The sequence below is a fragment of the Struthio camelus genome, chromosome 1 (assembly GCF_040807025.1).
Source record: "Struthio camelus isolate bStrCam1 chromosome 1, bStrCam1.hap1, whole genome shotgun sequence".
NCBI classification, from domain to species: Eukaryota; Metazoa; Chordata; class Aves; order Struthioniformes; family Struthionidae; genus Struthio; species Struthio camelus.
The window spans coordinates 72,923,884-72,949,676 of record NC_090942.1 but is presented as its reverse complement, the minus strand read 5'-3'; the positions used below and the strand labels follow the sequence as shown (position 1 = coordinate 72,949,676).

The window sequence follows — 25,793 nt, the reverse complement described above, 5'->3', positions numbered from 1 at the left end:
CTTGAGGAAGCAAGCAGCTTGCTCAGTTTGGCATCATTTTTTAAATAAAATTGAGAAAGAATGGTAAGATAGAGACCATATAAGAAAGGGAAAAAAAAAAAAAAAACTTAGTATCTTATTAAACTTTTTAAAAGTTTGAAGAGGAATTTCATTACAATGGGAAAAAATTAGCATGACTTAAGGTTATATCACACTAAATCCGAGTGATTAATGGCTTGATTTTCAGATGTGCTGAGCACCTATATTTCCAAGATGCTGACTTCAAATGAATTTTTAGGTGCTCAGAATCTCTGTAAATCAGGTCCTTAGTGACTTGTCCAAGGTCATAGTAAAATGGCTGATGGTAAAACTGAAAACAAAAACTGCCCTCCAAAGTCTCAGTTCACATTTTTACAGTAACCTTTGGAAAGCTCTTTCAATCTTTTTACAGTGAGGATTCCAGCTAAAATCAAAATTATATTAAGCCAGACTTTCTCTACACAAATAACAGAGGAACTTCTGTCTTAAAAACTTATAATTTAAACAAGTCATTTATGGAAGAAATTGGAAATGTCATGATTTGGATAATATTTGGTGTGGTAAAGCTGAGACTTGTACACTTGGTGGAAATTAGAAAGAACAACAATAGGAATTTATTAGTTAGAGTTAACCACAGGACAAGTCCTCTGCTATTTCACTTGTCACACGCTGTCCACAATCTTTTCTCTTTTTTTACTGCCTCTTCCTAATATTTCACAGAATGGCCAAGGTTGGAAAGGACCTCTGAACATCATCTAGTCCAACCCCCCTGCTCAGGCAGGGTCATCTAGAGTACATTGCCCAGGATCGTGTCCAGGTGGGTTTTGAATATCTCCAAGGAGACTCCACCACCTCTCTGGGCAACCTGTGCCAGTGCTCTGTCACCCTCTCAGGAAAGAAGTTTTTTCTCAGGTTCAGACGGAACTTTCTGTGTTTCAGTTTCTGCCCATTGCCTCTTGTCCTGTCACTGGGCACCATGGGGAGAGTCTGGCCCTATCCTCTTGACATCCTCCCTTTAGATATTTGTACGCATTGATGAGATCACCTCTCAGTCTTCTCTTCTCCAGGCTAAACAAGCCCAGCTCTCTCAGCCTTTCTTCAGAGGAGAGATGCTCCAGGCCCTTCATCATCTTTGTAGCCCTCTGCTGGACTCTCTCCAGCAGTGCCATGTCTCTCTTGTACTGGGGAGCCCAGAACTGGACACAGTACTCCAGGGGAGGCCTCACCAGGGCTGAGGAGAGGGGCAGGATCACCTCCCTCCACCTGCTGGCAACACTCTGCCTAATGCACCCCAGCATACCATTGGCCTTCTTGGCCACAAGGGCACACTGCTGCCTCATGTTTAACTTGTTGTCCACCAGCACTCCCAGGTCCTTCTCGGCAGAGCTACTTTCCAGCAGGTCAACCCCCAGCCTGTCCTGGTGCATGGGATTGTTCCTGCCTAGGTGCAGGACCCTGCACTTGCCTTTATTAAACTTCATGAGGTTCCTCTCTGCCCAAATCCCCAGCCTGTCCAGGTCTCTCTGAATGGCAGCACAGCCTTCTGGTGTGTTAGCTTCTCCTCCCAGTTTAGTATCATCAGCAAACTTGCTGAGGGTGCACTCTGTCCCTTCCTCCAGGTCATTGAGGAATACGTTAAACAAGACTGGGCCCAGTACTGACCCCTGGGGGACACCACTAACTACAGGCCTCCAACTAGGCTCTATGAGCTTGGCCATCTAGCCAGTTCTCGATCCACCTCACTGTCCACCCATCCCACCCACACTTCCTGAGCTTACCTAGGAGGATGTGATGGGAGACAGTGTCAAAAGCCTTGCTGAAGTCCAGGTAGACAGCATCCACTGCTCTCCCCTCATCTACCCAGCCAGTCATCCCATCACAGAAGGCTATCAGATTGGTCAAGCATGATTTCCCTTTGGTGAATCCATGCTGACTACTCCTGATCACCTTCTTGTCCTCCACATGCTTAGTGAGGACCTCCAGGAGGAGCTGTTCCATCACCTTTCCAGGGATGGAGGTGAGGCTGACTGGCCTGTAGTTTCCTGGCTCCTCCTTCTTGCCCTTTTTGAAGACTGGGGTGACATTGGTTTCCAGTCTTCAGGCACCTCTCCTGTTTTCCAGGACCTTTCCAAGATGATGGAGAGTGGCCTAGCAATAACATCCACCAGCTCCCTCAGCACTCGTGGGTGCATCCCATCAGGGCCCATGGATTTGTGGATGTCAGGTTTGCATAAGTGGTCTCTGTAACATTCCACTCTGTAACATTCCTCCTCACCAGGCTGGCCAACCTGTTGGCAAAGACACGTGTGCCCTGCTTGGTAAGCTGGATCCCATCTCTCTCCATCAGCTTTCAATCTTCAGACAGGGCACCATGGTCATAGAAACCAAAACCCTGCTGCCAACACCAGTGGCACAGCCAGTTGTTAACTTGGAAAATCTGTCTACTCCTCCTCCCATCCTTTCCCCTCACAGGCAGGATCGAGGAGAAAATGACCTGGGCTCCCAGACCCTTGACCACCATCCCCAGAGCTCTGAAATCCTGTTTGATGGTATCCAATTTGCCCTTGGTGTCATTAGTGCCCACACGGAAGAACAGCAGAGGGTAGTAGTCCGATGCATGGACAAACCTTGGCAGTCTTTCCAGGACATCGCTTATTCGAGCTCCTGGCAGGCAGCAAACCTCTCCGGACAAGAGGTCAGGTTGGCAGATAGGTGCCTCTGTCCCCTGCAGCAGGGAGTCACCCACAACAATCACTCGCTGCTTCTTCTGGCTGTTCCTGCATGGCACAGGTCTGTCAGGCCAGTAGCTTCCCTTGAAGCTACGCCCAGCTCCTCCTCAGCCTGGAGGGCACTAAACTTGTTCCTCAAAGGCAGGTCTTCAGGAGGAACAAGAGCCTTTCTCCTTCTACAAGAAGTGACCAGTTTCCAGCCTTCTTCAACAGCGTTATGATGCACCGTCACACACGGTACAGAGCCCTCCGACAACTCCGCTGCAGTGGTGAGTGGGGACTCCTGGAGCTGCACGGTCTCCGAGAATACCCTGTCTATCTCTTGCTCGTCTTCTCGGATGGTACGCAGCCTACTGACTTCCTCCCGTAACTCCTTTATCTAGCGATATAACCGATCAACCACAGCACACCTCACACAGGAGAGCTGGCTATCAGCCCAGGCCTCACGGAGAGGCCCTAGGCACTCCCTGCAGCCTGACACCTGCAGAGCTGCATCTGCTGTCTGAGGGTCTGTCTGGGTTGAAGCCTCAGACACAGCTGATGTAGCAACTCCAACAGCCACTGGGGAACATGCTCTGCAGAATGTCATGACCATACCTGAGGAAGCACACACTACTACAAGAAATGCAGGTGCCCTCTGGTGCCCTTCCGCACAAACTACTACTTCTGTTAGCTGCACTCTAGGCCTGGCTCTTATATAGGCCTCTGCCTAGCAGGGACTCACAGGGTGCAGCCACCTGGATCAAAGGCCTCCTACTCCCTCTAATCAGGGGCAACCAAGGGAGCTCGTTAGCAGCAGCCACACCTAGCTAGAGCTTCCCAGGAGAAGTTAAGGCCTCCTGCAGTTGTCCTTGCCTAGCTCTCCTTTCCTACTAGCGACAAGCACCGTCTAGTTCCCCAGGAGTCCCCAGGAAGCCTCCAAAACTTCTAACAAGGTCCACAAAAGGCCCAAGCAGAGCCCAGACACTGCTGCACAAACTGCTGTGTCTGTTCGCTGCCTCTGTTAGCTGTGCTCTCACAGAGGAAATGAGCAGTAAGACAGTATGAGGGCCTATCACCTTGATCAATCAGAACATGAATGACACCTACTTAAGCTCGAGTTTAAAAGAGAAAACCGGATATCAGCTTGTCAAGGCAGCCTTACAAAGGCTTCAGTGCACCCTTTACCTGTGCTTTTGCCAATGGCACTGCACGGAGTTTCTTGACTGCATCAGTAATGGCTCTGGTTTCCACAAAACAGAGGGCACTGCAGATTGCTTTAGCTGCTTCAATCACATTATCCGCTCCATGCTGTTGATGGCAGAGAAAGAAAAACACAAAAACAGACATATACTATTTAATAGAAACACCTTACCATAAACTTGATAATAGTGAGCATGCAGAAAATCATATCTACACCTCCTCATTCAAAACTCAAACACATAATGCATAAATCTGAGATGGCTGATATATATTGAGATTGCTAGTGATCATTAGTCTCCTAAGGAAAGCATAATTTTTGTCAAAGCCCAAGCATCTTCTAAGAAATCTGCTTTGCTGAAAACTGCCACAGTTAGTCTTTAACACTGATACTGAGGCAAAATGTTGAAGTGCAGAAGCATTGTAAAGGAACCTCTGAGGAATCTTGAACCCAAATGATTCACAAATGTTCTGAGGCTTTTATGCAACTATGAATTTATCCCTGCTATCGTCTCCCTCCTACATCAGTGAGAGATGGCAGAGAGTCATTTTCCTCCTAAAAGTAGTGGTGTGGGAGGCAGCACAATCTGACACCTGTGGATTGAGTACTTTGCAACCAGCTTTTCTTCTTCAAAAAAAAATTATATATACATATTTTCAAACTACTAAATCATATTGATAATAAACATAGATTTTTAAATATTACCATTTAAAAAATTCCCTAGATGAATCATTTCAGGTAAATATGGACAATTTAAGAACAAAATTTGAGTCCTAAAGGAAGGAAAGTGCCAGCACCTTAAATATCAAATATCCTATATTTCGGAAAATAATACATTAAAAAAAAAAAACTTCATAGGTTTCCTGTGCCTGTATATGACTTCCTTAAAGCTTAAAATAAATTCCCTGTACAAGCAGAAGCTCCTCTATTACATATTTTCCATGTTTCTGTACTGATAACTGTTCCTTTCAGTGAGCTACAGCATGTCGGTGTACTGATAAAACCATTTCTGTAGCTCATCTATTTCCATGTCTAAGAAAGAAAATTGCACTAAGATGAACTTTCTATTTTCAAGCTTAAGATCTATAACCAATCCGTACTGAGAAGGCTAATACCTGTCACTAAAATAAGTAAATATAAAAATGTGTTGAGTTGACTGGTACCATGTTTAACTGCCTTGAGTAAAACTAAAGCAGGAGTAAATTAGATAAAATATCCTCAAATATTTAATGGTCAGAATTCTTTTAAACGTAAGTTGATTTTTGTAAATACAATTAAAAACAGCAAAACCTTTTCATATTCCAGGTATTGGAGAGAAAGGAAAAGGCTTGAGAACTTTGGACCTTTCTTCAGCCTGAACCTGACTCACCCTTCTGGCAACTTGCAAGCAGTGCATTTTCCTCTCTCGTATTTCTTCCCTACCGCCTGGATTTTTAAATTGAACTCCTGCAGAATTTCCTCTCCACGCACATATATATTGCCAATAAAAGTAGGAAGTTCTAAAAATGGGACGGCTTTGTTACCACCTATAATAATGACAAAATCAAATAATTATAAAAGCTGGTTTACTGTGCAGTTATGAAGAATATACACAGTAAATGCAGAATATGCAGTGCACAGAATATGCACAGTAAATTAGCCCATGTAAAAATGTATATGTATCTACACACACACATTTTTGTAATGAAAAATTTAAATAAAACTGTTAACTAATTTTAATTTTAACTCAATGTTTTTCTTCATATGTGGATATGGAACATTAGCACGAGGGATTTTATGTCTATAAAATGACATACACAGGGAAAGCTGCCTCTGAGTAGCATGCTAGCATTAGAGACATACGAGGGTAATCCTTGAACAGAGCAGTAGCTATACAGCAGGACAGAAAAGTTTCTTAAAAATCGAAAATGAATATAGTCAACATGCTGTGTAACTTGTTTTTCCCCTACATATTTAAATACCAGCAGAACCTTTGAAGGATATTTTGGTGTTTAAATTACTTATATGATAAAAATAGTACTTCATTCTAGAATTTCTACAGTCCACTCCTACACTACAAAAATTAAAATCTTTTCTTCTACACTGCACAAATTAAAAAGTTTTCTTAAATGGTACATTTTGAGTAGATTTAAAAATGAAGTACATGTTGAATGATTATCAGAACAATCAGAACGGCTAGTTGTCTGACTGCACATGCTCTTTAAGAAAATCCTATACTTTTCAACCCCAACAGCATCAATCCCTCCCCTTGTGCCAAATGTTTTTTCCTTTGTTTGCCTTTTCATTTTGTAAAGCTATTATCTATCACAAAATGAGTTTGCCATTTATTAGTCATTATTAATAATAAGGACAGTGGGTTTGCCATGGAAGTGAGAAATCAGGAATCAGTATCCCCAAGAATTTTTAACAGACACCCATGAATGAGCGCATTTGGTAGTACATAGATAAATGTGCTAATAAATGACTGATTTTTGTTTTAAATGGAGGATCTCAAGACCTGCCAGATTAAAACTGTATGCTAAAGGAAGTCCCAGTTGAGCACAGAATTTAAGCAGGTATATGTGTACTTAAGTTAGTACATGTGGGTAACTCTCCCCGGCCTAAAGCTCCGTGTGTGCTGAGTGGATTGTGGTGGATCAGAAGAAGGGTCTTGACTCTCCCACTGTTGTGAGTGCCAGTTTTGAAAAATCAACAGAATTACTCCTACCTAACCTCGCGATGGCGGGGGGCAATTACAGATATCCCAATTTAAAACCTTCTTAATTTGATCTAATCAGACTTTATGGAAAACAAATGAACAATTTAGGGTTCAGAGACTGACTCAAGCGCTTTCATTTTCTTGTTTGCTTCCGTTACTCTTAATTCATGATTATAACTTATACATTACAGCTCCATAATTTTTCAAGCCATTTATTAAAGCAAACCAGTATCACTAGTTCTTAGTATTACAGGCTTGAAAAAACTCCATACATTATAATTCTTCTGAATGAAAACAAGTGCATGGTTATTTAACCTGTAACATTAACTTACAACCCTGCTCTTTTAATCAATTCACATGCCCTTTTCTCAGTGTCCCTGGGCAGACAAGACCTTGTTAAAACAAAAAAAATATTATTAACTACAGAGAAATTTAGCTCTAGAGTAAAACACACGTTTGTTGTATGGCATGAATATTTCAGAAGTGTCCTGTCTTCCCTTTATAAATAAGTTAACGATCTCAAGTAATTGCCTGCCTACTCAGCATAAAAATCTTTAGCAAAAACAAATTTAAGAGAGCTCCATTATAGGACTGAGGAATATCCACCTAGTGTTGATTGCAAAGGGTGGACTGTAATGCCTCATTAATTTTGAGAATATAGCTCCCTTTGAATTTGGAATCTTTTTACTTTAGACTCCAACATTTCAAGTGAATGTGAGTAAGCAAACTCATGGGTCTTCTTCAGTAAAGCAGTATATACATACATACATACACATATACACACACACACACATATATATACACACTTTCGAGTTTGGAGACTTCAATTTTCCCAATGGTTATACCTCCATCACATTTTACGCACTAAATAGTCCCCTTTGAGAGGTTGCTCACAGAAGGAAATTTCAATGAATGCCTACACAATATCAGAATCAGAGCCCTGCTCCAGAATTTTAGGCACAAGTTGACAGATTTTAAATTTGTGTGCATTCTACAAAAGAAGTGTCAAGCATTTACACAAAAACATGGACTATTTTTATCTAAATATATTTATTTACACATATATTTACATATGCATTTGTGTACATTTGTACATAAATGTGTGTTTGCATGGTTTAATACATATATGCACATATATGTATTAAATACATATATGCACATATACATTGTATAAATAATAATATAATCAATATAATTGTATAATTGTATGTATAAATTAATACATATATGTACATATGTGTATGCACACATACATATATACACACCTGTATGTAAACATGTATGTGTGTGTATACACTTTCCGGTTATTCAAAATAGAAATATCAAGAATATCCAGAAAGAATGAAAACTGAACTTCAATACAGGTGACAGATTTCTGAAACAAAATACTAATTTTATGTTTTAACTTACATTTCAAAAAAATTCCTACTTTAGCATAATCAGTTAAAATATGCTGGAATAGATGCACTGGAGTATCTTCATGCCACTACATTGGTATTTTTTGATTTTCCTAATCAGAAAACTCTGTCTTCTTGCCAGTTCCAAATTCTAGAAAGTCAGTTAGTATCACAACCTGAAACTCAAATCAAATAACCATTTGGCTTCTTCCAAGCCAAATATGCATTTATCCTTTGAGTTTGAATACCGCCTAAAACATTAGTTAGCAGAGAAGGTTTCCTAAGATTTCCTTAAAGCATGGAGCAGTCCCAAATATTTTAAAAGAAAGCCCTTACGAGTTTTGCGGCCTAAATGTAACCCTGCAAATAATCTCATGCTTGAATATATATCCTAAATAGTTAAACCCTTGCTTGTAGGTTTGCAAAAATCAGGAAAAATTTTTGCCATTACATATAGTATACTTTATTTCTGTTAGTTCCAAGTACTAAACTGTCAAACAAAATGATCCTGCTTTTCTTTACAGGTTACTTGACAATATGAAACAGTCATCTTGGATATTTTAAATTGGTAGCACTTTTTTCTTAATCTCAAGTCAAATTTTGTTAAGAGAATTCATACCCTTTCCAAGTCAGGTTAAACAGCTTTAATTAAAAGTCCTCTTTAATCGCATCTGAGACAGATTAATAATTAGATATCTTTCATATGGAAGTTAATGCTTTTCTGGTATAACAGACTAAGAACAAATACCTCATTTTGCAATAGATACTCCACTTGACCTCTGTATTTCATAATAATTGAGACAAGGTTCTGTCTGGAAATTGGAAAAAAAGAAAACAACATCAAATTAATAGCAAATGGATAAAGAGCACAGGTGTTATTTTTTCACATTGTATAAACCAAAAATAATTTAACTGTCAGTGATTTTATGTTGGTATAAAACAAAGACAAGCGGTTATGTAGACCTCATGTAACATTCGGCCTGGTTCTCCACAGTTCTTTGGTGGTCATTTGCCACATAAAGTATGTATGTAAAATTCTTCTACTTTGACCTGGAGGGTACACATTTCACAGGTGAAAGAACTCCAGTAAGTGGCTTACTAATGTATCTATTTAACCTCAGATCCTATTTATTTCACTCTTTAAGGCTAAGCATATGCTTAAATATTACCTTGAAGAAGGACGGATTTAACCACATGCTACAATGCCTTGTTTCCCAAACTACTTTATCATAGACTGCAAAGCTGCAGAGAATCAGGTAAAACATCTGGAAAACATCTGGAAAACCTCTACAGTTTAAAAGCCCATATTAAGTCACAAGTATGAAAACGTGCATTAATAAAAGGGGCACCATTGCTACGGATATCATTCAACTTCATTTATTTACATTTCTGATGTTTAGTTTTCAAACTAATTCAGTGACTGCCTTTACCTACTATTACTCATGCTATGGATTTATTTTCTTTGTCATTCGATCCAGCCGTGAAAACTGGTTTAACTGATACTACTCCTGTATGTAGACCTCTGCCACACTGTAGTGCCATGCTACCTTTCAGTTACAAAAACTGCCATAAAGTTTATACAAGCAGACTACTGTGCCTCCATAAAGCTTCACTAAATTCAGTGGGGTTATGAATGGGAATACAAAACTCTCTACATTGAACTGCACGACCAAAGCTTCTGCTGTAAACGTCATCCTTTTAGAACCAAAGGCTCCAGCAGATAACCAGAATTGGAGTTTTACTTTTTAAAGAGCACTTGTGTCTCTTTCTGGTTTTAATCCTATTGTGTTTTCTGCACAGTGAAATTCTAGTTACTATTTACCTGTGGGCTGGAAAAAAAGGAAAAAAGTGCCTATGAGGCCCTGGTATGGTTACTATGCTCAAGAATACATCTTCATTTTCCTTTGACAGCCTCTTCTAGGGCTGAATCCTCAGCTGAGGGCAGGGAAACCTTAATTCTCACTTCCACACAATCTCTAGCATACTTGCTGGTAAGATGGCCACCTTATTGCCTTGATGGTACTTTGTGGTAGGTGTCAGGGAATATGTATGCTTGTAGGAAAAATGAGGAGTTTCAGTCTACACTCCTTCCTTGGTGTTTTTTGTTTGTTATACTCTTATCACTTTTTCCTTGATTATTTTTCTCCCAGATTTCCCACTCTCCCTTTGCACTGGTGTTTTTTCTCTTTAGAGGGCTTAGAAGGAATTTTCCGCCATTGCAGACTAGTAGCGGAAGACCACACAGATATTTGTTTGCTTCAGAGTAAATGGAGTATTTGTATAGTAAATTTTTGCATCAACAATAGATCATGTCTCTAAGTTGGGCTAACTGAGCAGTCAGAGATCAGAGTTGCAGCCATGGTCCAGGATACAGGTTATATAGCACCTGGTTAGATTATTATGTTTTGTATGTCAAGAGGAGGAAATATACTTACTCCACTGAAATTCGTTACAAAGAATAGAGAAATTTCAGGTGTTAGTACCAGAGTACATTTCCCCATAGGTGCCTAATATTCAGCTCCTCCTACAAATGGTTTTGCCTTTGCAATTTTTTATTTGCAACTTTGCACTAGCCTTATCTAACCAGGCAGTTTGTGTATTGAGAAGCTGCCTGGCAATTCCTCCTGTAATCCTGTTATGTCATAGCTAATACAAGTTGTTACTTTGCTTTGAGCAACTCTCCAGGCACAACGTCTTTTTCATAACATTGCCCAACTCAAAAGTAGTTCTGAACGTAAGAGCTTTCCCTGTTGCTTTTATGCACACATGTAAGCATATTCATTAGCATGCTTGGCCTAAATGCAGGTTTCAGGATAATTTCATAAGTTATAACACTAATTCAAAAAATTAGCATATTTTCCATCATTTTATTCCACCCTAGAGACTTTTCTGTATAAAGCAGCCATAATTTTATATAATAAATAAGAAAAACACCCCAAAAGCTTGTTACAGTGATCAGAATATCTCTCTATCAATGCTATCCTGAATCTCTGGCTGCTAGATAACTAATAATACCTATATATTTATACACAAACACCACAGACTTGCACATCTGTGATAGCTGTGCATAAATACGGCAATGCTAAATAATCCATGAACATTCGATGCTTCTTTGGGGGTCCTGAAGAAATCCCTCGGATCTTTTAGCATGGAAATAGAGTAGAACAGTTTTGAAAAGAAAAGCATCAACAACTTAGGAGAATCAGACTTGGATCCTGACTTGTCTGTATGGGAGAAAGTAGATAGTCACACACAGCAAACACCTACAGCACTTATTTCTTAATTTCCTGGCAGCAGCAGCAGCACCTCCTGTGGAATGTTGCCAGGTTTCCTTTCCAAAGGGCCATTTATCACCAAGCTGCCTCAACAACCTCTGCCTTACTGCAAGTGTCAGCTTAGCTACCGTGTCATATTTATTGGCACCTTGATGTCAGAGATTATGGGCCAAATTCAGCCCTGGTACAATGGGTACAGTTCTGCTGACATACTTGTAGATTTACATTGTGTTTGATTTTCAAGCTATGAATAACAGCGAGAGAAGCAACGCAGGGGCTGCTGGTTTCATTCGTTATATGCTTGCCTGCAACAGCAAATCTAGTACTCCAGAGGTCAGGCTCCAATTCCTTCTTTTTACTTAATCCCAAACCAGCTGAAACAATCCTTTTCCCTTCCCTACTGGATCTAAGCAGATGGTGACCATCTCAATCAATATGTTCAATAAGACAGAGGTGTTTGTATGCTACAATCAGAAATATAACTGCAGTACGTATAGACAACCCTGAGCACTATTTAATTCAGCTAACCTAGATACTCACAGCTCTGAAGACACAACAACATGGGAAGGTAATCTGTCAGCCTTCCTATGTGTCAAGCAGATTTGTACAGCCTATGTTGAGCCTATTCCACTGCCTCTCCATGACTACTGCAGCTCCACCTAGATATAAAATTATAACATGCTGCAAACATACCTTCCAGTGCAGAATAGACACAAAGATGTCACCTGTTATGTCTCACACAGCTGGTACGACAATGTGTGGTATTATTGACTGACCTACCCACAGAAAAAAAAAAAAAAAACACTATGGCAGCTACTTACAGGAAAAAGGGCTTTTCTTCACTGTAGAGCTCACCTGATTACAACTTTGGTTATGCTTCAAATTCAACTCCTCTCTCAACAGAAGTGTGCCAGTGCTTTCAATTCAAACTAGTTGAATCTAATGGGGAAAATCAGTATGTGAACATTGCTAAAGAAATTTGTTCCAGGCAGTGATTTTTGATGGCTATGTGAAGGAGTGCAGAAAGGCTTACATTCACAATACTCGCAGCTAGCCGTAATAAGTGAGAACCAGTGGTGTGCATACTGCATCACACCCAGTGAGAGTCTTCTCCTGGCCCCCTATAGGTCTACAGTGCTACTAGGGCATGTGGTTCTTCACTCTTTAAAAGAGGTTTCAGTTCAAAATGCCCAACATAACAGGAAGAGTTTCTGTATCATGACATGGAAGGCATGCAATGCATGCCCTAGAGCGAGTCTTGAGCACAAACAGAGACGCTGAGGGTACAAGCCCAGCTGCTAAGGATGCTAAGACTCTACTCGGGCAGGGAGCCCTGCAAGGCGCAGTCAGGTGGACACGGCCTGCAGAGAGCAGTCCCTGACACGAGCTATCCCCAGGGTCACACCCATGTGCAATCTGTTCTGTGATCGCCTCCTTACTTTTTGAACCTATGTAAGCTTTAATCATCCCTGATGTGTCATGGCAAGGATCTCCAATGCTTAATTAGGCCTCCTCTTGCCTGCTTTGAATCTAGTACTTTCACTTGATGCTCCTTTATTCCTGCATTGCAAGATATAGTAAAAAATCATTTTCTATGCACTTTCTCTATGCTCCTCATAATTTCATAGACTTCTCATCTATGAAATACCCATCTTCTACTAGCTCTTAATCAGAACGAAGAATCTTAGGTTACTTATTTATTTTTCATATGGAAGGCATTTCATACCTCTGATCATCCTTGCTCCCCTTCTCTTCACTTTTTCCAATTGTATTATATTCTATTCAAAATGGAGAACCAGAACTGCACACAGTACTCAAGATATATATATATATATGTAACATATATTTATACTGTGGCATAACATAGTTTTTTGGTTTTTCATTCCTTTTGTAATAATTATTTCCACCGTTTGTTTCATCCTTCTGGCAGCCACACTGTGCACCAAAGTTGACATTCAGAATTATTTCTTATAACCCCAAAAACTCATTCCTGGTGGCAAAAGTCAACACAAGAGCCTATGATTACATATGTAATGTTAAGATTGCTTCCTCCCATCTATATTTATCTTCACAGAATCTCATCTGCCATTTTATCACATAGTCAACTCAGTATTGTAAAGTCCTTCCACAATTCATCACTGGCAGCTCCTGTTTTTACTACTCTGCATATTATAGTCAGCAAACTTTGGTACTTAACTATTAATCTTGTTTTCCCTCCAACTAACTTAGAAATGAATTTGAGAGCGCAGAGCCTGAGTACAGGTATTTTTGTGTCCCCACTGCTGGAAACTGTTTTCTCCTATCCATCAACAATCCATGGGACAAGCAGGAAAAAGTGCACAAACACAGCTCATGCCTTTACTTTTTCAGTATTTAGTAAGAGACATTTACTGAACTTGTAGGTGAAGAAATAAACTATTTATTGCCTATGCGATTAGTTATTCATTGCCATACACGATCAGAAAACATCTTGAGACACACACTTAATTTGAAACTCAACAAATTTTTTCACCTATCCTTTCTGAAGACTCTCTTTACAATGGAAAAGGTCACACACTTTATAACACAAGAAACAAAACAGTGAATGAGTGGTACATGTATAGACTGTATGATTGGTTTGATCCTTTGTAGTAAGGATCAGAATGAAAGTTTGGGCCATGCTCCCAGGAAACCAGATGGGTCCTCAGTTAACATCAGATAGTCAAAAAGTTTCTACCTCTCTATTTTCCCCCATCTGGTAAATAACAGGTGTGGTACTTTATGATATGTTGATGAAAAACATTAAAAAAACGGTTAATAGCTTCTTTGTCTAAGCAGAAAGGGAAATGAAATGGAACATAATGAGAGCCGAATGAGGAATCCATCTCATTTAAGTGCTTGTCCATGATAGGTTAGCTTTAAAGTCAGAGATATTAAGTTAAGAACTTGTCACAACTAGCTTCAATTAAAAAAAAAAAAAAACACTGAACTGTGAAACCACAGGCATAACGAAGTTTAAACTCACTGTTTCTACAGTATGTACTCTTAAGATTCTCTCCTTAAGAGTGACATGCACTTGAAAATCATGAATCCTTCAACCCCAGGAAACTCTGTGAAACATGAGAACTCTAATGAAACCTTCAAAGAATGAAAGGGAGAGAACAGGAAAAAAATTACACAGATCTACAAATGGCCATTAATTTTTGCCAAGCAACCAGCAAGGTCTGCCAAAAAAAAAAAAAAAAAAAAAAACTTTTAAACATCTAACCGATTTTCTTTCTCTTTGGTATCATCCCTGTCCCTAGTAGGTCTTGGGATTCTGTCCTGTAGGGCCAGGATACTCATTCCAAACGCAAACAATTACAAACACAGCTACTGCGAACTACTAATGTTCTTACCGAGTCAGTCTCCAAGCACAAGTATATTCCAACAGCTGATTCAGATTGAACTGTCTTTGGTCATCCTCATGCTGTGGAAGAGAAATGTATAATGAGATACTGTACTCTGATATGAAGAATGTACATGGCACAGATTTGCTTGGTATTTTCCAAAGTCAACATATTCTTTTAGCAACTCTTTCCTTTCAAATCGTTGATCTGAGATTTTATTTGGTGACTCTCTCTCATATCATACTGGTTTGTATTATACAAGTGGCGACAGAAGATTATCACAGTAGTTCCTTCTGCTACATAAAATTCAAGTTTATTACGAATTAAGATTATAGTCAGGCCTCAGTAAGTCCTGCCTCCGCTTTCTTGTTACAGACAGCATTAGGCATCCTTCTGCCATAGCAACATACACAAGACATGAAGCAGAAATCACTTCGTATCCACGACCCCTCTGCTGCTTTGTTTCCTGAAAGAACGAATGAAGAACATCTGTACCATGCTTTGTAACCTCTTCGAAGACACCTATCTCCCCCGATTTTGTCTCGTTTGGCATGTTCTGCAGACCAGAACCCCTGCTCCCCTTCAGATGTAGTGTCTTCTCCAACCCCATGGATTTGTTGCCTTTGATGCCTTAACTCCTTCTACCCCACCGAGGTAGCTCAGTCTATGCCAGCCACGTACTGCCAGCTCGTAGGTACAACCATGTCGTGAAAAATCTGCTTCATCTCTGACTCACAGTTAAGTCCTGATCCCTATAGCCCATGGGGAAAAGTTACTGAGGAGCCTGTGAGAAGCATGGCCCTGAACGCACTTGGCTCTGATTACCAAGGGAATGACAGTTATGAACAGGTATCACCCTGGGTGGGAAGGGAGAGAAAAGAATGACATAAGAAAATGGAAGGAGGAGAGTAGCACATCATACAGGCATTTAGTGGTGAAGAGCTTCTGCTTCCACAGTGGCTCGGACAAATGCCAGACAATATTTTTTTCCCCAGTTTCTCTAGAAATGCCACTGATGGCTGGGATGAACATAGGTTAGGCAAGAGGGCTATAGTCAGTCTATCCATATGCATACTAAACTAAAATATATGCCTGCTGAAAGGTGAAGCAAAGGACAGAAATTATATTTGGCTAGGGAGCTTGAAGAATCTGGAAAATGACTCTATTTTAGACAGGATTAAACAAATGAAACTTCCAAGTTCTTTGTGAAGGGAAGAAAATGGCTTTACCTTAAGTAAAGCATTTCAGTAAGAAAAAAAAAAAAAGAAACTCTTCTATTAATTTTTGCTGTTTTAACTTTCACACAATAAATAGAATAATAGAATTTTGTAAAAAAAAAAAAAAACCAGCATAATCCCTCAGTGATGAAATATGATATTTCAACTTTACAGCTGTTTTTCTCTTCGACAGAATTTGGAAGAAAAATTGTATTTTCCAAAGGAAAAACCCAGGATTTTACCTGCTGTGCCAAAAAAACCCCTTCTCATATTATTCTGAATGCTTGTGAATTCAAATATTGAAATCAGTTCAGAATACTGTGACCACACCAGCAGTTTTCTCTACATAGTTGAAGTGCAGTAGTGGTCTGAAGCAAAGATTCCTGAGCAACTTGTTTCTGATATTGCTAGATTCAGTTTAAATATGTTAATTCACCGGTGAACTAATTCAAGCTAATTCTACTTTAGATTGCTACGCAGAGATTTTGCAAGAGCACCATTTAAGCAGCAGAATCTTTTTGAGCTAGATACCTGTAAAGAATTTCCATCTAGAGATTTACTATCTGTTTAGCAGCAGTAAGTGAAAGATGAATAAGACAAGTGGAGTGGAAGAGGGTGAAGGCAAGAAGAAAGTTCTCATGCCTTAAATCTTGAATGTATGCATCTTAAAATGAACCTCTAAGCTTCACTTTGCCTTGGCATTTGAACTTACAAGGACACTTCTGCTCCTTATCTTAGAGCATTGAAGAGAGAGACTTAAATGCTATCATAGAGCAGTAGACAGCCTGAGTATTTGAAGACAGGATTCATTTGGGAGTAGATATTCTTTTCTCAGCCGACTCCAGAATCTGTCTTCCAACCCTGTGGAGCTGCTCCTACAAATAGGCAAGAATAGCTTATGGATGCCAATTTCTTGAGTGCAGCACTAATTGTGCTCCCAGGGCTCTGAGCTAATAAATGCAGTTTTCTCTCTCAGCTCAAGGCTCAAAACTGTCTTCTACCCATACAACAATCCATCACTTTTTTTTTTTTTTTTAAGAGCTTAATTGAATGCTTTCTCCGTTTATCTTAATTCTGTTGATACCACTTTCTGGTTTTGCCACCCTCTTTAGAGTGGTGTGAAGTTATGCACTGGTACCTGTATTTCCCTCTGCAGTTCACATTGCTGAGAACCCCTTTACTCCCAATTCTGAAGTTTCTAATTTCTCCCTTTCTATTTTCTTTCGGTACCACTATTGTAATCAGAAGTGTGCATTCCAGGAAGGAAATAGTACCAGATATTTCATAGTTGCATTCTATAATATCATGGTCTGGATTTGCTACTTCTAGACAGAGCAACAGTCCATCACATGCACCTTGACTCCCAGAAAATAACCCGTCCTTTTTTTAAAAGTCACAATACTCTACAGAAGAGCAGCATAGATGCTCTGCAAAGCGCATCCTGCATTTTTATAAAGATCTTAGAAACAATGCAAAACTGACTGAAGGAGGGAGCGCTGGAGTTTAGAGAGAAAATTACAGATATGTGTGATTGAAAGGAACCCAGAAGCTTCAGGGGCTCTGATGGAGCATGGCAAAAGCTGGGTATATGTGAATCATTTAGCACATAAACACATATAGGAGATGATTATCTATGACTGCCAAAGATATTGATGTTCTCCTGTGACATTAGTTATCAACATCCTTAGTGGAGATTTCTACAAAGTAACATATCTGAAATTTCAAAACTCTAAAGGTTCCTACAGATCACAAGGCAAATTCTCCTACATAAGGGCAAAAAATTCACAAAACCAAATGGTAGCTGCACACGTATATCACTGCCTGAGCTGTACGAAGAAAGCTTGTTTGCATGCTAAAAGTCTTAAGGTCCGTGCCTGTCTTTTTAAGAACGCACTATTTTCCCATCTTTTTCTATTATATGAATTCAGAAGGAAAGAAATTTATTTTTCATAAATTATCTCTAAATCTGTGTTTTTCAAGTACCCTGTAAAACCAATCAAGCTGCAAGATTCCGGGGGGGAAAAAAAAAAACAAAAAAACCCAAAAACAACAAATAGTCTTTATGACATCAGTCTAGACTACCTCAGATCCTTGAATTCAGTGTGGCTGAAGTGGATGTTAGAACATCCGAAAGAATGCCCAGCTGCCCTAAGAGCTGGGTCCAGAGCGAGATGAAACATTGCAGTTGTCAGAGCACCATTGCCTGTGCCTCTTCCGTTAGGCTTCCTCTGAGCCTGACAGACTTGCTCATGCTCCTGTCTGCAAGCAGGACCCTTCCTTTCTGATACGAGTGCCCTGTCGCAAGTATTGCCCGGAGCTGGATGAAAACTTTGGGTCTGTGACTTATGTCCGCTCTTGAGCTGTTAATATTCTTTGCTATTATTAGTATCCTGAAGTAACCTCATGGCCTGAAGCTTTCACAGCTATGTCAGTTATCATAAAGAGGTGATCAATAATTCACTTGAACATATCTTAAAATGTCACCATTCCTGGTTAAGTCCTATTGTAGGTTATTAATTATAGTTTCACAAATTCTTTGAGACAACAAATGTTTTCTAACAGCCTGAACACTGCTAATTTATCTTCCAAGCTTGTTACCTGCCTGAAAGACTATTTTTGTTTCTTTGTTAGTAATTATTCTACCTGGTAATTGTATCTATTTCTGAAATGTGAAACGTCAAGAGCTGCTCACACTCTGCTCCTGGCCTCCACAGAGCACTGCAGTATATTAAACCTCATTTAGACCTGTCAAACTGCAACAGTGATGAAGCAGGCTTGGAGCATATTAATAGAACATGAAGCATTTTTATAGTAGCACAATTTTAAAGGATACTTAAACACAGACAAATGGCTTTCTGCTATCTGAGGTACTTCATTGTCCCTCTGAAAAGGACACATACATTCAAATAACGGAAAACCACTTTTTATCATGATAGACCACTGACTTCCCTTTTCTCAGTTTGTGATTATGCTTGGATGTTAATATTTAATTTGATATCTCTGATAAAATATTGACATCATTAACATTGGTACACATGAAAGTAAAAATGTTTTTCGATTCTCAGGAAATATCACTTGCTGGCTGCTTTCGTCCAGAAATCCCTTTCTGGAAGCAAGTGATGCTCTCAGAAAGCAATAAGTGTTCTTTGCTGCCACACCACTACAAAGATTCACGCTTTACTTGGATATTAAGCATGTGAGGACAACTCTGAAGAAACAGGGGTCTCTGGGAATAGGCAGAGCACTCTCTGGAAATGGTGCCTGGATGAAGGTTTGTACGTCTGTGTTATTCCACCGCGCACCTCTTCTTGAACACCACCCAACTTCTAGGAAGATAACGTTTCGGACCCACTACAACTTGTGGAGATTGTGCTTAACAGTTGCCTCTTAGGATAAAATACAGAGTAGGATAGACGGGAAGTACAGTGTCAAAACAAATCTGGCATTCATTATTCAGAGTACTGCACAACCGTGTCCATAAACTGGATCATCATTTGATAAGAGGACTATTGTATTTTTTCCATGTTTAATGTCATTCTCAAGATCTCAATGCATGGAGAAAAATTTACAAGATGCAGAACTGACACTCATGTCAGCAGATGCTCTTTGTTTGGTTAGATGATATAAAACTGACATTCAATATGTTTCTATAATATAAAGATAACCTTTTGTTCTCTGTACAGGCTTTCTTTGGAGGTTTAGCAGGAATCTAGCATCTTGAAAATTCAGGTATTAAAAGGCTTTTGTTCAAGGGTGTTATGGCTGATAAATCTCATATCTCAAAAAACCAAAATCAAATTAAAGGTCATCCCCTGGCTCAAAAGCTTGTGATTTCATGAAAAGCCCCAGGCCAAATTTATTGCTTTTAACTCCTCAGTTCAAGACAACTTCCTCTTTTTTGGATACATCATAACACAGAATACCAGCTTCCCACAGAAGAAAGAAAGCAGATATTCACTTTAAAGAGTTTTTCAGGTGCATTCACAAAACAATTGTGAATATTTAGTTATTGTCTAAAATGTATAAACTCTGTTCTTTTATTAAACTTAATTAAATAGATTATTTTAATAATTCTTTATTGAGTGCATGAACTTCACAGAAATAAAGTAGGAGGCAGAGCACAACATTTATTAGGAAATTTGATGCTGAAAGGCCTGAATGTGACTCTTCAGTCCTTGATGACGTCTATTAATATTATGGGGTATCAAAGTATCCAGGTGTGGAATTAAAAAAATTTATGTGCAGAATTTTCTGCTCTCAAGCTGGAAATTCAGTTCAGAGATCTGAGTTCACTTAAACTCTGAACTATAAGCAATTAGTTAATAACTACATGTATCAGATCTGTTGCCCCTCTTGCTTAGTGTGTGTATTTCTATTCCTTCCAAGGACAACTGGCTATTAGACACAATATGATCACTAACACAGCTGTGACATTCAGGTGCCTAGCAATACTTTGAAGGCATGGTGATACAAGAGCAACAAATTATCATTTACTATATGCGGTAGGGAGAGAGAACTGATGCAGCCTTCTACCTGCTTACAGGTAAATAGCTTGGTTGAGGGGATAACTTTTATGAAATTACCCAAAATCTTAATTCCTAAGCTCCTTCACATTACTTAGAAAGGTGAAGCAAGTATTCCTTGGATGCTGCCTCCTCTCTAGGCATTGTGCAGTATGGGACAATTATGTTATCCTGAATAATAATGATTTATATATATGAGAGTTATTTTTAACTATGCATCTCGAGTTCAATGGCGTTATGTAAGGTAAGCAAGAATGATTAGGACGACAGTCTCAAGATAGTGTTCGTATAGAGCTTTGCTTCCTTAGCGTACAAATACGTTTTTAAAATTCAGGAGAGAATCCTGTTCACATCATTAGGCTGCAAAGCAGATGATTTAAGATGTATAGCAATAGCAGAGCTACATACAGTCAATAGGTCATTTGCTCTAGAGTTTGTTGTTCTTATTTTTGTTTTTTTTTTTTAGTTTAAGTGCAGAGTAATTTGTAGAGAATCAATCATTGGCTTGGAAGTTGGAAGAAGAGATTGCAGGGGAGTCATCTGAGGCTACCTCTTTTCAGTGTATGCATATAAATAATACCTTCAGCTTATGCTGTACGCATATAAGTAACAAACAGCACTCTCATCAGACTTCTAATTCATGTCACTAATTTCTCAGGGCAGGAAACACTGGAAGCCTGCAGCTGTCCAGCAAAAGGGCCAATAGAATATATTATTCCATTTAATAGATAGAGACACTGACCTTGAAAAGGTAAGTTACTTTTCCACAATTACAGAGTTATGTGTGTTCATAATTATATCTAATCACCTTCACTCTACTCCTCCTAAGCCCAGCTTTCTTTGACACCACTGCATGGAAAAATTAAATTTTCCAGATTCTTAACACAGGATGTCTTGTCACAGATCTAAGACCAAAAAGGAATATGATAACCATTTTATCTCAATTCCAGTGCAGACAATGGAAATTACCCAGTGATCCCTGCCTGGAGCTCAACAACTTGCAGTTCAATGACAACAAGGTATCATGACAAGACAGAACTAATTCCATAGGTGACTGAACACGAATATTGTTCATTTGTGGCTGTAATGACACAATATGGAGATGAGAAAGGACACACGAGATGGATACTTGCTCACCCCCTTCTGAGGGCATACTCAAACATCAGATCATTTTCTCTAGACTGACAACGAGCAGCTGGCAAGTCACTGGTCTGAATCATTTTTGAAGAGGTGACCTGGTGATGGAAGCTTCCAGGTTTCCTAATTTACTTTCTTCTGGACAATATCAGACCAAGCAGAATCAATGGTTTTCAAAAATAAATAATTAAATGAATTTTAGCAGTTAAGAGTGCAAATAATTCAAGCCACTAAAGCATGCATTAGCACTTGATTATTCCACTTGCATTTATAGAATAGTTAATGTGTTCAATAGAAAAAAAAATAAACATATAACGTATTTGGCCTCATTCTAGTCCCTTTTTAAATGCTCCAAAAACAAATTGCACTGAATCTGATGTTTTTCATTGTGACACATAACAGAAATGAAAAGAAAGCCCCTATTCTATTAGAAATCTCTTATCTGACCTATATATTGACAAATTCAGGCTGACAGCCTGGCAGTCAGCTACTGCCAGTGAATAATGCCTAGAACAGCAAAGGCTCTGCTGTACTGTGAAGTTTGGGCTGGAAGTAATTCAAGGTGCTCCACTGGGAATAAAGCTCACATTTAGGAACACAGATTAGTGTCACTAAAGCTCAGTAACCCCTTCGGAGGTTGCTTAATCTCAAGTAATCTGAATATGAATCTATCTGGACTGAAGTTGTGATAAGTCAATGTTTTCTGTAAGGACATACATCCGTGTACAAATACACATACACACGTGTGCATGCGCACACACACACACAAGCACGCACAGAGACAAACTGTGATTCCAGCTTTTATCAACCTACTCTGAATTTCAGTGATAATGTTGAGAATCCAGACCTGATTCCTCTTATGTGATATTTTAAATGATTTTCCCATTGTTATATTTCAAAACATAGACCAATAAAAAACAGCAACTCCTCGACAAACTGAAATCACTAGCATCACTCAAGTCTGATAAACTGAATTTTTTTAAAAAGGTAAGCTTTGTTTTTTTTCAGTTGAGCGTTCTCTAGAGTGGCGCATTACTACAGAAACAAGACCGAGCTATTCCCCAGAATGTTTCAGCTGGAGTTCAGCACTAATATATGCGTGATCAGGAAAGCAAATAATCTCCCTTTGATTATTACTGGAGATTGTTACATAAAAACATTGGAGGAATTTTACTCCTTCAGGTAGGTTGAAAGAAAGGGAGAGGATTAAAAAAAAGACAACATACCGTTCGAGCCAAACTTTGCTTCAAATTAGCAGTGATATGTAGCTGAAGCTGAATGCAGGTGGCTGACTTGCGAAGACTCTCGTGGCTACCCAGAGGACGATTGCTGCAGTTTGGGGAGAGAAACAAATGATTATCTCTGCTTGCCACTTCCTTCATTTTCTTTTTCTTCCAAAAACACTGGTAGACTAAATTCTAAAGGCAAAACAGGCTGAAAAACATAAACTCAGTGCCTGACACCTACATCTGTGAAAATTGACGGAGTTTGGTCGTGGCTTATTTTCTGGTCAGAGAATTTCAGAATAATCGCTTAGCTGTATCTTTGACTATCAAGTTCTGTTATAGAACAGCAATGGAACAGAGAAAGAGTGTTCTAAACAAACTGCACTGCTCCCAGCTCTCTCTTTCAAGACAACTTCTGTATATTCTTCAAACCCAAATCAGCGTGACTTATACATAGTATCTTGGGTATGAATGCACTACTGTAGAATGACTTGGAATGTTTGATACCTAACTTGAAAGTCAAATACTAACTATATGTTTGAAAACTATATCCTTTAAAACAGGTGGCCCTTGATCCTCAGAGAAACCAAAGTTTTCATCCTATGCAGCTACAGAGACAGTAAAAGAAGCTGTTAACTCAGTCTTCCATCTCCTCAAATCATATGCCAGCTAAGGCCACACACAGAGTTCTACTCCCTCAGCTGGAATGGTTCCTACGAACTATTTTACTAGCTAAAGGTGCTTTTTATTATGTATAATATTACTTGGAACAAAAATCATTTTATTGTTTCCCTTCTTTTTGTTTTGATCAGGTGAAATAATGCACAAATAATTTCAGAGTTAGGGCAAACTTTTTTTTTTTGTTTTAACTAAAAAAAAAAATCTTTGGGATTAATTGTTAAGAAAATTGACACTGATTTTTGCAAAGGCAAATTTATCACTGAAATGAGTTAATACACATCATCAGTTACAACTCTAGTGCATGTTCAGGTAGATTCATGTTACTTCTTTCAGGTCGCCAGACACAAGCATGCCAAAAGGGATACCCCATGTTCATAGGGATTTACAGCATGGCAAGCTGTTTCAGAACTCCCTGAGCCACGAAGGAAAGGTGATTCTTTTCTAATTTGTCAAGTGTCACAGAAAACTCAGAATTCAGCTATAAACTGTGTTTATTTCTACCTAAAAGTGCTTTTTATGGAATAGCTGAATAAAATTGGTGGGATTCAGTTCCAAGAAACACTGCCCCTGCGAACACATGACAGAAAGAGTGGCTTAGGGGAGAGACTTATACCTCATGTGGCAGTAAAGGTCCTCAGCAGGAATTAATGGTTAAATTTAAAAAAGTGTGCTGTACATAATTGCCACTCAGTACAATTACTGAAAATTCATGTATCTTGTGTTCTGCGCTCACCCTATGCTGTAGGTAAACAAAATATATACTTCCTATTAGAGGTCACAAGAGGTGCAAGTGCAGATGTGTGGGTTTTTTGTTTGTTTGTTTTTTTAACAAAGACAGTGAGGATCTCAGAGGAGAAACCCATTTCCATTTGACAGAATAAATACCTAGAGCAAGCTCCTTTTGACAGTGCTTCCATACCTTCGCAAAATTCCTTGATATTAAGGACAGCAAATACAGACATAAGAAACAGTGCAGAAGCCAACACTGACACAGTGAAACATCCATATTGTTGGAAAGTGTGCCACTATTATACCTCAGCCTTTTTCAAATTCCTTTACCAGCAAAAGTCCAAACAACCCATTCCCAGTTCTTGAGACTATACCAATTTAAAGTTTCTCTTGTGTTGTTCCTCAGATCATATCTGTGTTGTGCCTACCCATTACTTTCTTATTACTACTTCCACTCTGCATTTCATCTAATCAAGTCAGCCTCATGACTTGGCAGATGAACTCCTCTGTGACCTTGGTGCTCCTTCAAAACAGCCTCAAACCTGTTTTTCACCTCCCCTCCGCCACTGTTATTTCTGTTCTTCCCATTCTGCCCTATCTATCCACAACCTCAGCACAGGTGTAGTAACAAGAAAATTCTGTACAAATACATCAGTGAGTCCTGAGTCACTTGGTTCCAGATTCCTCCAGTATTCTCATTCCTCTTTATGCCATCATTACACCAAGCCGCTGCTAGAAAATGCTATGGCAATACCAATTTACACTAGCAAAACGTGCCTCTGTGGTTACAATTTTGTACCACAGATAAACAAAACCACCTTTTGCCAGTATAATTATTCCACATCGTCATGCTTCCAGGCACAATAAGCTGCATTAACAAAAGTTTAACTACATTTACACGAGGGGGTTGTGTTAGCACTGCTGTGCCAGGCAGATACTATCTACCTCAACAAATCCTTTATTGACATAGTGATGCTATCTGAAACACTAATCTAGAGGTACTGGCCCTCAGTAAACTAAGGTGAAAACTTGACCTAGATGAAAAGGAAACTACAAGAAACAGTGATGTAGCTTTAGTTCCATGGACTTGCCATGGATTGAAAAACTACCTTTTAGCCATACCCCAGGCTGCAACATGTTACAGTGCTTGGTTTCTTGCAGATCAGCTAGTGCATCTGTACTACTAAGATAAAAAGTAATGTAGCCACCTTTAGAGGGTACCATAGTTATTAGTAACTGGATTGCAGTGTGTTGAGCGCTGTAGAGAAAACACTACTAAAAATGCAACAACATTATTAACTCAACACCTTGCCCCTTATTTTTGCTGCAATATTATGGGAGACTACGGCTTGGACCAGAACGCCACAATAAAAGACATAAAGTAATAGGCAGTCTTTGTCTTTAAGAGACAAGATAATGACGCTGTCAAAGTGATGTGACTTGCCTGTGGTCCCACAATGTCAGTGGCAGGGAAAGAGAAAAGCCCTCAGTCTCTTGACTCCCCCACAGCAACATTCTCTGATGTGCTATAAGCTCCGAATCCTAATGCAGTTCCACCAGATTTATTTTTAAAAAGGGGCGCAGCTAAGCAGCATCTCTGAATGAGAAGCTTGAT

At 39.2% G+C, this 25,793-nt stretch overlaps 1 protein-coding gene across 2 annotated transcripts in view; it reads right to left on the bottom strand.

The window, feature by feature from the left end:
- The window catches only part of PIK3C2G (phosphatidylinositol-4-phosphate 3-kinase catalytic subunit type 2 gamma), a 307,338-nt gene that overhangs the window by 161,325 nt on the left and 120,220 nt on the right, over positions 1-25,793 (bottom strand). For both annotated transcript variants that reach the window (XM_068948368.1, XM_068948374.1), the window contains 4 exons: positions 22,769-22,871; positions 14,675-14,745; positions 8,771-8,834; positions 3,915-4,037 (listed from right to left, as the gene is read on the bottom strand). In XM_068948368.1, coding sequence (XP_068804469.1) covers positions 3,915-4,037; positions 8,771-8,834; positions 14,675-14,745; positions 22,769-22,871 — 361 coding nt within the window. The remainder of the gene's footprint in view (positions 1-3,914; positions 4,038-8,770; positions 8,835-14,674; positions 14,746-22,768; positions 22,872-25,793) is intronic.